The sequence below is a fragment of the Notolepis coatsorum genome (genome assembly GCF_963971535.1).
Source record: "Notolepis coatsorum genome assembly, chromosome: 17".
NCBI lineage: Eukaryota > Metazoa > Chordata > Actinopteri > Aulopiformes > Paralepididae > Notolepis > Notolepis coatsorum.
The window spans coordinates 78,432,491-78,444,803 of NC_140181.1; the positions used below are offsets into that span (position 1 = coordinate 78,432,491).

Genomic DNA, 12,313 nt, shown 5'->3' on the forward strand with positions numbered 1-12,313 from the left:
TAGTTGGATAACATGTAGCGCATGTTAGGACTTTCCACTGTAAAGATGGCACATAAGTAACGATACGATCATACGATGCATCGGTCAAACCTCTTCTCAGAGCGAAGCAACCGTTGTGATTGGAGGATCAAGAAAAGAAGGCAGGGTTTGAGACAGTTGGCACGCTCCGAACGATCAGAGGGGACTTGCAGTCGCCCCTCGATATCGTCTTGATTTTAATTGCAGATGATGACATTTGAGGCTCAGCTACCGACTCTGCAGACTCCGTGCCGTCCGTGCAGCTGTCCGTGCCGTGGAGTGTTAATTCTCCACTTGCACAACCTAAAAGTAGGCACTTCCGGCTGACTTCCGGTTGCCAATGGTACTTCCTGTCCCATCCAAATACATTGGTTTTAGCTACTTTTCTCCCCTTATTTAAACAACTTTGTCGTCACAGAGAGGCAATGAAACGTTTGTATTATTATAGTATAGAATGTATTTAATAAGCAAACATTTGTCAGCAGGGTTTTTTGGCTGTATTTCATGTAAAAACGTTCACTGTTAGTTTTCTTGCTCACGCTAATTAAGGCTAATACTGGCTAACAGAAGCTAGCGCAAGAAACGACGCCGCAAAGTATTGTTTATAGTGCATTTCTTGCCACCTTATAGCATTTGTACATTTGTATGACAGTCTATAATGCTCCCGTGAGGTTTTTCCGGACGTTTTGGTAATGATTTTCACTATAAAATCATATTTCTAAATGACAGGAAGTTGATGAAAACTGTCCGGAATAGCTTTGAGCTAACTATCTTTGCCGATGCATTGCAAGAAACGATGCAACGTTAGTTGTTCAAAACATTACCCGTCTATATAATTTGTTCCTCAACATTAGCTTCTAACTGTAGCAGGCTGCAGCTTGCTGGCTAACGTTAGCTTCTAACTGTAGCAGGCTGCAGCTTGCTGGCTAACGTTAGCTTCTAACTGTAGCAGGCTGCAGCTTGCTGGCTAACGTTAGCTTCTAACTGTAGCAGGCTGCAGCTTGCTGGCTAACGTTAGCTTCTAACTGTAGCAAGCTGCAGCTTGCTGGCTAACGTTAGCTTCTAACTGTAGCAGGCTGCAGTTAGTTTACAAAACATTACCTGTCTATATAACGTTGAGGAACAAATTATATAGACGGGTAATGTTTTGAACAACTAACGTTACGTTTAGAATGGAATGTATCGGCAAAGATCGTTAGCTCAAAGCTATTCCGGACAGTTTTCATCAACTTCCTGTCATTTAGAAATATGATTTTATAGTGAAAATCATTACCAAAACGTCCGGAAAAACCTCACGGGAGCATTATAGACTGTCATACAAATGTACAAATGCTATAAGGTGGCAAGAAATGCACTATAAACTATACTTTGCGGCGTCGTTTCTTGCAATGCATCGGCAAAGATAGTTAGCTCAAAGCTATTCCGGACAGTTTTCATCAACTTCCTGTCATTTAGAAATATGATTTTATAGTGAAAATCATTACCAAAACGTCCGGAAAAACCTCACGGGAGCATTATAGACTGTCATACAAATGTACAAATGCTATAAGGTGGCAAGAAATGCACTATAAACAATACTTTGTGGCGTCGTTTCTTGCGCTAGCTTCTGTTAGCCAGTATTAGCCTTAATTAGCGTGAGCAAGTAAACTAACAGTGAACGTTTTTACATGAAATACAGCCCAAAAACCCTGCTGACAAACGTTTGCTTATTAAATACATTCTATACTATAATAATACAAACGTTTCATTGCCTCTCTGTGACGACAAAGTTGTTTAAATAAGGGGAGAAAAGTAGCTAAAACCAATGTATTTGGATGGGACAGGAAGTACCATTGGCAACCGGAAGTCAGCCGGAAGTGCAGACTTTCAGGTTGTGCAAGTGGAGAATTGCTTTGCATCTTCCACTAGCGGGTGGGGAGGAGGGGGATGGGGAGGGGTGGTGTGATCATATTTGCTGCCATCTGGCAGTCCAGTATCAATATTTATTTACTCAAATAAAACGTCTTTGTTTTCACGCTGGTGCACACTGCAGATTGCCCAAGATATGACAAATACACATGGAGGCATGAAGCATTATTTATTTGTGTTTGTGTTTTATAGATTCAGATTATTTTATTGTCAGTTTTTTTTTTTAAATGTACATACATTGCTGGGAAAACCATCTGACACACAGGAAGTCATACATTTTACATCACCAGTACAGCTGTTTGTTTGGAATGAACTCTGTAGAGTTGGTATGAATTTAGATAGAACACTAAAATGAAACAGCAATGATCTCTTATCACCCCTAGATGTCACCAAAACAAACAGAAATGAGGATCTTACGGTTCTTATCACTTTAAAGATACACAAGTGAATTTCTCAATTCTGTATGATTGTTATAATTAACAACCTCTCCCCCACCTCTCTCACTCTCTCCCCCCTCTGTTTCTCTCTCTCCCCCTCTTTCTCTCTATCCTCTTGTTTCTCTCTCTCTCCCTCTCTGTGTCTCTCTCTCTTCAGTTCTAGCATGTGGTAGGCCTCAAGCCACGGCGGTCTATAAGGTGTCTGAGTACGCCCGGCGGTTTGGTGTGCCAGTCATAGCCGACGGTGGTATCCAGACAGTCGGGCACATCGCCAAAGCCCTGGCACTGGGAGCGTCCACAGGTGTGTGAAACGAAAGGAGAGGGAGAGAGGAGTCATTGTAAAGAAAATCATTGCTGATCCATATTTCCTATTAAACAGTTCTCGAACTTGATTCTATGTGCCAGACGTACAGAAAATCAAGTCTTGTTCCTTTTTTATTTCTGACATGTTACACGTAGCTCTTTGTAGGAGGCTTTAGAGTTGGGAGAATTATCATCATGATACTGATTTTAACCTGGCTGAGCACAATATCCAATACCAGTATCTGTATCCCATTAGTGTAATGACATGATTTGTCACTCTTTCTGTGTGTCTCTCTCTCTTTTGCACTGTAGACTATTGGTATATCTCCACATCTCCACACATCAGTCTTCACTATTGGTCCATTTAGACAAATGCTTGTACTTGTATAATGCTAGTGTCTAGATCCCATAGTCGGGAAGGATGTTTGTACATTTATTTTTAATGGTGGTTAAGGTTAACTTGTTAGTTTAGCAGCTACAGTCCAAAAAGTGACGCTTGCCATGGAAACATCTCTCCGGACTCACAGACTGTGGATCTAGACCAGGGGTGCGTTGCTCATGGATGGGGTTGCATGCCGTGCAACCGGCTATGTGAGCAGAAGCGCTGCACTCGACTGATGCGCCAACTCGCTAAGTACCCACCTGGCTACTTTGCATAACAATAGCGCCGGTCGTCATGTGTGTTCAAATACGTTCTCAGATACATTCACACAACTTGTGAATGAAATGTGTTACATTCCATTCGTAGAGGCAATTAGGCATCGTCTTTAGTCTGTGCGTATGCGAGGGAAAATGTATGCGCATGCGCAGGAGCGTGCACGTGGTGTCATTAAAACACCGTGCAACCAGCTTTGAAATCAACAACGCACCCCTGATCTAGACACTACCATAATAATAATAATGAATTACATTTATATAGCTCTTTTCTCAGACTCCGGTTAGGGAAATGGCCTCCTTCACCACCACTGGTAGCACCCAACCAAACTCCATGGCTGCCATACACTGGCATCACACTACACAATGGCTGAACGGCTCACGAGCCAGGGATTGATATCAGCCAATTAAGGGGGAGGGTTGATTAGGTGGCCTTGATGTCAGAGACCTGATTGGGAATTTGGCCAGGAACGTCGAGGAACCCCTTACTCTTTACGATAGGCGTTCTGGGTTCTTTAACGACCGAATTCAGTCAGGACCTCGTTTTAGCGTCTCATCCGAAACACTGCACTCGCAGCTGTACAGCGTCCCTATCACCGTAACGGGGGCATCGTTACTGACTTAGTCCAGAGGACAGAGTGCCCCCTGCTGGTCAACAACACCACTTTCCGACAGCAGCCTTGACCGGGACTCGAACCGGTGGTCTTCTGATCACGAGTCCGGAGCTCTACTCATGTATCCTATTGAGTGAATAAAAGTTCCTTGTCTCTGTCTAGTGATGATGGGCTCCCTGCTGGCAGCCACTAGCGAGGCACCTGGAGAATATTTCTTCTCAGACGGAATCAGACTGAAGAAGTACAGAGGCATGGGTTCACTGGACGCCATGGACGGGAACCTGGGCTCCCAGACCAGATACTTCAGGTAAACACATAGAACCAGGGCTCATAGACCAGATACTTCAGGTAAACACATAGAACCAGGACTCATAGACCAGATACTTCAGGTAAACATATAGAACCAGGGCGCATAGACCAGATACTTCAGGTAAACACATAGAACCAGGACTCATAGACCAGATACTTCAGGTAAACACATAGAACCAGGACTCATATACCAGATACTTTAGGTAAACACATAGAACCAGGGCTCATATACCAGATACTTTAGGTAAACACATAGAACCAGGGCTCATAGACCAGATACTTCAGGTAAACATATAGAACCAGGGCTCATAGACCAGATACTTCAGGTAAACACATAGAACCAGGACTCATAGACCAGATACTTCAGGTAAACATATAGAACCAGGGCTCATAGACCAGATACTTCAGGTAAACACATAGAACCAGGACTCATAGACCAGATACTTCAGGTAAACACATAGAACCAGGGCTCATAGACCAGATACTTCAGGTAAACACATAGAACCAGGGCTCATAGACCAGATACTTCAGGTAAACACATAGAACCAGGGCTCATAGACCAGATACTTTAGGTAAACATATAGAACCAGGGCTCATAGACCAGATACTTCAGGTAAACGCATAGAACCAGGGCTCATATACCAGATACTTCAGGTAAACACATAGAACCAGGGCTCATAGACCAGATACTTCAGGTAAACACATAGAACCAGGGCTCATAGACCAGATACTTCAGGTAAACACATAGAACCAGGACTCATAGACCAGATACTTCAGGTAAACACATAGAACCAGGGCTCATAGACCAGATACTTCAGGTAAACACATAGAACCAGGGCTCATAGACCAGATACTTCAGGTAAACACATAGAACCAGGGCTCATAGACCAGATACTTCAGGTAAACACATAGAACCAGGGCTCATAGACTCGATACTTCAGGTAAATGCATATAGAACCAGGGCTCATAGACCAGATACTTCAGGTAGATATTGTACATATTGTACACATTGTACATACACAAAACACATTGTCTTCGGTTATAATTAAATTCTGCAATTTGTATAACTACTTTCTTTCTCTTCTCTCCCTTGTCTTCTGTCTCTCCCTCCATCTCTGTTTCTCTCCCTCTATCTCCCTTTATTCCCCTCTCCCTTGTGCTCTCTCTCCCTCTCTCTCCACACAGTGAATGTGATAAGGTCAAGGTTGCTCAGGGTGTATCTGGGGCTGTGCAGGACAAGGGCTCCATCCACAAGTTTATCCCCTACTTGTTAGCAGGCATACAGCACTCCTGTCAAGACATAGGATCCAAGAGCCTCACACAACTCCGGTAAGACACACGGACATAGACGCACGCACACTCACATGCTGTATGTAAATGTGTTATGACAAGGGGCAACAGTGGCTCGGCAGGTAGAGCAGTCGTCTGGTAATCTGGAGGTTCCCGGTTCGATTCACGCTCCTCCCGGGCAGTGTGTCGAAGTGTCCTTGAGCAACACACTTAACCCCTAATTGCTCCCGATGAGCAGGTTGACACCTTCCATGGTTGCCTCTGTCGTCGGTGTGTGAGTGTGTGAGTGAATGGGTAAAAATGTGAGGAACAAATTGTGCTTTAGATAAAAGCGCTATATAAATGCACAATTTACCATTTTATGTATAAACAGACACACACACACACATGTAACTCAAAGTGCATCTGTGTACATATAATTTATTACTTATTTCCAGAAAGATATACCCACACATTCACACCAAGGTTTCCGTTATCTGGTAATTACCGCTTTTCACCGGGAAGATTTCTCCAACATATTTAAATCTCTCCGGTCATAATGTCCTGTGAAAGTAATTCCTCTGAGTTGTCGCAGGCAGAGCAATTTGTTATCAGAGTTTGGGGAGTGAGCTTTCAATAAAGGTTCTAGTGTGTCAGTGGCCACAACATGGTGTCCATACTCCCAACCTGGCCAAACTCCGATAATAAATTGTTCTGGTTGCAGGAAGACAACAGTGGAGAGAGAGTAGGAGAGGACTATTATTACCATGAAAAGTTTGTTGCGTTGGAATACAGCTGCTTAGCATTTATATAAAAATTTAAAATCGGTTTGCATTTCCAAATTGTGCCAACATGTCGCCCACTTCGCATAGCGTTCATAACACTATTGAATACGGACGGCCATGTTGAAGTTGTGGCTAGTTAACTGTTAGTTAAGGCATCCCGTTCCACGAGCGGAGAGCGCTGCTGCAGTGCAGACAGAGTGGAGGTAATGTAACGTTATCAGACATCTTAAAGCTCATCCTTCCTGTAATGCGTCCTGTGAGCTACACCAGGTGTGGCATTGGAGGGCTACTGCCCCCCACCCCCTTACCTTAGGTGGCCTTAAGAGCAGGCACAGGCTCCATTCACCCCAATGACGGATGTAGAGGTTTTGGTTCTTTACCATAGAAATCAATATCTGACCTTGTTCTCTTCGAAGGTCGAAGGAGTTCTGAAAATGTTTACACTAAATGTATGTTTTTCTGACCTGAAGATTCAGCGCAAAACAAGTTTGTTTGAGGCTTGTCCAGCGATCTCAGTGTTAGCGATAGTAGTGCCTGTGTAAAAGTCCTGCCCACTTAGTAGACAGGAACTGTAAAAGCGCTACTTTTAATGTGTTATCTTAGTATCTATGGTTTGATGTTGGGTCTTTGTCCATGTGTGAACATCTTTCTCCTAAAATAGTGTGTAAATGTCTTCCCCCTAAGGTTGTGTGTAACACTGTTTATCTTCCCCCTATAGAGCCATGATGTACTCTGGAGATCTCAAGTTTGAGAGGAGAACAACGTCAGCTCAGATGGAGGGAGGAGTCCACAGCTTGCACAGGTATAATACACACACAAACATATGCACACATACACACATACTGTACACATACACACACCCCAGGGTCAGTTGAAATCTTCAGATTTTACATTTTGAGTATATTTGAATTGATGGAGATTGGATGTAAATTGTAAAAAAAACGAAACTCAAGTGACTCGTAACACAGCTCCTAGTTGTATATCTCCACACACACTAACACACATGCAACCACACACACACTAACGCACATGCAACCACACACACACTAACACACATGCAAACACACACACACACAAACACACACACACATACAACCACACACACACTAACACACGTGCAACCACACACACTAACACACATGCAAACACATACAACCACACACACACTAACACACGTGCAACCACACACACACACACTAACACACTAACACACATGCAACCACACACACACTAACACACATGCAAACACACACACACATACAACCACACACACACTAGCACACGTGCAACCACACACACTAACACACTAACACACACACACGTGCAACCACACACACACTAACACACATGCAACCACACACACACTAACACACATGCAACCACACACACTAACACACATACAACCACACACACACTAACACATGTGCAACCACACACACACTAACACACATGCAACCACACGCACACTAACACACATGCAACCACACACACATTAACACACACGCAAGTGCGACCACACACACATTAACACACACGCAAGTGCGACCACACACACAGCAACACCAACCAACTAGGGTTGCCACAGTGATGTGGAATTTCCCATGACTATTAAACTCATGACAACGCCTCTATTACCGCTGACACCGGACAGGTTTTACAAACCTTTAATTTAACGTTATACGGCTACATTGATCCGCTGTGTCTGTCCGTCTACGTCTGTTTTTAATACATTTTCAATTACCCCCCCCACCCCCTCCCTTCTCTACACACACACATGCAACCACACACACAGCAGTGCCAACCAACACATGCAGCATAGAGTTCCCTTTTTCTCCACACATATTTTTAACAGGAAGCTGCACCGAGATGGTCATGTGATACGTTGATATGATTAATGCTCATTTCCTCCCCCCTCCCTCCCTTCTCTACCCCCAACCACCTCTCTCTCTCCCCTCGGTTTGTCTCTGTATCTTTTTGTGTTTCTCTGCAGTTATGAGAAGCGTCTGTATTAAAGAGGAGAGATGACCATAGTGGCCTGTGGATGGGAGGGGCCTCAAGCAAACGCATTATGCAAACACATGCACGCACAGACACACACACACAAACACATACACACACGCACACACAAACGTTAACATGTATGCCTGGATCCTTGGTATTTGAGCAGAGTTTATCAAACATCTCTTAATTGCTTGATTTGCTTTTGGGTTCAAGTAAAAAATTGCCTCTTGAAAAAAATGTCTATTGGCAACATTTCAGGCTTAAGTTGGGCTTGGCCTCACGAGGAAGCTCCCATCCTTCTGCCTCGTTCTGGGCTCTTCGGACAGAGATTCTGGGGCTTCACGTTGAGTCGAGCTCTCACACACACACACACTATATTTGCCTTTTAAATGCAGACATACTGTACTTCCTAAGCCCTCTCATGTACAGACACTAACTATACACACACAAACGACACCCTACACGTCACACAATCCAACGGTCTTCCTGTCAGCTGTTCCCTATGCATTGCGGGTGGTTGCGAATCCTGTCGTCCAGGCTACAGCTCTCTTCAAGACTTCATGCTGGGTCACGGAGCTCCACAGCAACCGGATTTAATCGCATAAATGAATCATTAATCGTTATTATTATCGGTCCTTGAAATTTACATTGACCACCAGCAAAATGTTGGCAAATTTTAGCTGCGGCTCGTAAACCTGATTCTGCTAGCTACTACGGCGGGGGGGGTGTGTCAGTCTTTTTTTTTTTATAATAAAGTTGTGAAGAAATATAACAGTCTGGTGAAATTCCACTAGGCCACTGTGGCCAGTTGATAAAGTGGTTTGTTTCATGCCTTGCAACCCTGTTGATGGCAAAGTCATTGAGTCATTCACAGGATGTATGATGACATAATCCAGGGCTGCTACATGTAGCTACATAATCCAGGGCTGCTACGTGTGGCCTACATTGTCCAGGTTCACCCAGAGTCTCTGGGAGTGTGTATTCTGTAGTCTGTGTATTTGGAGTCTGCCTGTTCTGTAAGGAGGGAGAGCAGAGCCGGTTTGTCGGTCAGTACGTGTGATTGATTGCTGTGTTCTTCTGTTGCCTTCCATTTTCTGATCAACTGAAATGTTCCCAATGTACCGACGTGATGAATATTCAAGATGAAAAAATTCAAAATAAATGAATAAAAGCGTATTTTTTTTCCACATGCCGCTGTTATGTTGTCTTTTGTGGTGAACTGTAAAAGTGATTATTACACGGCGAAAAAGGTTTAGCTGAGAGGATTTGGATCTGTACGTTTGCCTGTGCGTGTGTTTGAGATTGGATCACAATATTTGTGACGAGTTTAGTTTTGATTTGACACAATTATGAACTAGGTACACAGATTCATCAACCCAGTCACGGCCCCTCACCCTATTATATCTATTGTCATATCCCCTCACCCTATTATATCTATTGTCATATCCCCTCACCCTATTATATCTTCTATAGTCACAGCTCTATACCCTCACCCTATTTGATATTATAGTCACTGCGCTATACCCCCACCGTATCAGATATTCTATAGCCACAGCTCCACACCCTAACCCTATTATATCTTCTATAATCACAGCCCTATACTCTATTATGGTGTTAAGTGATGTTCGCTTCAGATTCTCATGTTTCTTCAGCCGACACACCATAGCCAGATAGACATGTTAGAACATGTGCTGTCTAGTGGACAACCTCAATGCAAGTAAGCTTCAGTTACTCTACCTGTATATTTGGAGACCTATCACTGTACAACCAGTTTGTACTTTGTATTTTTGTATTTTAGTTTGTATTTAAAAATGTTTACCCAGGGACTGCACAATGCACATTAATCGACATTTTCAGTTCCCACATCAATGTAAATGTACCAGAGTTAGCTAATAAATAGTATCTGTAGTCCCTGCCTAACATGCATGTCTTTATGGTGTGGGAGGAAACTCACGCAAACACGGAGAGAACATGCAAACTCCACACAGAAAGGCCCCGTGCTGGCGTTTGAACCCAGGACCTGGCTGTGAGGCAACAGTGTGCCACGTGCTGTCTCCGTGTGAGATGAGGTGGCAGCCATTTTTTACAAGAATTAACAAAGGTCTTTCGGGTATGGTTTGTAAACGTTTTGATTTCACAATGTACTTGAACACCGTGTAGGAGTCAACTTCTGCATTCCTTTTGGTACTTCTTTGGTTCTCATTTTAGTATTTGTTCTTGGGACAGGAAGCAGTCAATCAATCGGACTGACATATCTCTTAGCTTAGCACCAAAGCATTGAAGTTAATTAGCACGTTGTGCTAGTCTTTTAATTGATCCTTTTTTATACTTTGAGGAGAGTGGACAGTTCTGTAGCGTTATGGCTTGCTCAGCACCTGTCTGCGTATATCTTGCTTCAGCGTATATACACTGAATAAAAAATTCCACCATGTACCTTTACATGCCAGCATTCATCTGGCCACACCCCCATCCGCTTACCTACATAAGCAGGGGTGGGGCCACACACTCATCTCCTTCTCAAATTTCAGCCACAAGCCTAGTGCTGCTCACATGCCCACTTGACGTGGAGAAAAATATTTAGTCTGAGGAAAGGAAGAACAAGGAGATACGTTGACATCATATCTTTATTTTCGAGAAAATACAGCGATATTGTCTTCGTTACTGGAGTGTCTGGAAGATGATGATCATTCTAAACCTCCACTGTTTTTTTCGTATTAGGGGCTTGCGTCGCTAATATACTCCCCAAACTGCAGTCCTCCTTTGCTGCGGCTGGATGGGTTTGACCCTCCTGCTATGCAGCTGGACTGTGGAAGTCTGTTGTGAGGGACTGGTTGGTTTTCAAGCCTGGGTGAGTAATGTTTGCTTGTGAGCACCACTTGTCTGTTAGTGCTATGGGGGCTAGCTGACCATTTTTACGAAAGCCGGCCCCAGATTAGGGTCCTCTGTTCAGCCTCTTAGGCGACGGCGGGGGATCTTGGTCTGAAGCCCATTATAGTCAACTAGTGGGCCGCGACCAGGAACTGGTGATCCCAGGATTCTCTGGACGAGCGGATGCTTCTCTGTCCCGTGCAGGCCCCATCTTTCATATACAAATGAGAGTATACCCTAACGAGGAAATGTGGGTATGGATGTTCGTTATCGGAAGATCCATTTTCAAGTCGGCTGCAGCCCAGATGGGACTTGTGCTGGCTCCGCCGGATGTCTGGTAAAATCACCGTTGTAAACTGTGTTGACATCTCTTTTTCTCTTCTCTCTTAAAGGATGAGGAGGGTTTCAGACGGCGGCCTGTCTGAAGTGTGGCTTGTTATGTCGTTTTGTATAGTTCAGGTGTTAGCTGCTTAGCTTGCGTGCTAGTTGTGGCCTACCTGTTAGCCAGTCAGCTGTTAGCTGCGGCGCTAGCCCGTTGTGTCACTAGGCTAGGAAACGTTAGCTTGGTGCTATCAGTCGAGAGCGGCTGTTAGCTTGATGCTACACTGTTGAACATTGCTATGACTATAACATGCCTTAAAACACTCTGACTACGACGTCATCTTTGACAGAGGATGTTAGTCGAACCTACACCGGGAGCCCTGCCAGCGAGGACTGCGTCAACATAGAGAACCGTAGCGGCTGGGTTAGCGCAGCGACGCTGCCCTCGTCGTCAACACAGGAATGCTGTGTTCAACGTCGGTGCCCTGTTAGCCAGATTGCAGTTCGCTTGGCCTGCGCTCAGGGTAGGAAAGGTCCCGACCGGACCTTAAACACTTCTTCTTTTTGCCCATTTATTTATTGATGAAAACGCATAATATGGTTTTTACCTATACATTCGGATCAGCAGTTCAGCACCTGCACTGTTGGTGGGTGAGCCTAGTAAAGGATGTCGCATTGCGTTCATCTTCAATGAATGGACCAATGCAATAGTCTACCAAAGAACCTTGAGTCGCACTAGGCTGGGAACAACCCTGGGTCAAGTGATAGTAAACTGGACTGGACGAACAACATCGAGGCCCTACAGGAAGGGACAGAGCAGACTGTT

General features: G+C 44.2%; 1 protein-coding gene across 1 annotated transcript in view; it reads left to right on the forward strand.

The window, feature by feature from the left end:
- impdh2 (IMP (inosine 5'-monophosphate) dehydrogenase 2) overlaps positions 1-9,485 on the forward strand; it is a 67,969-nt gene extending 58,484 nt beyond the window's left edge. The window contains exons 10-14 of the mRNA XM_084332717.1: positions 2,521-2,664; positions 4,097-4,241; positions 5,429-5,572; positions 7,016-7,099; positions 8,288-9,485. Of these exons, the coding sequence (XP_084188843.1) occupies positions 2,521-2,664; positions 4,097-4,241; positions 5,429-5,572; positions 7,016-7,099; positions 8,288-8,309 (539 nt within the window). The 3' untranslated portion in view covers positions 8,310-9,485. The remainder of the gene's footprint in view (positions 1-2,520; positions 2,665-4,096; positions 4,242-5,428; positions 5,573-7,015; positions 7,100-8,287) is intronic.
- The last annotated feature ends 2,828 nt before the right edge of the window (positions 9,486-12,313 follow it).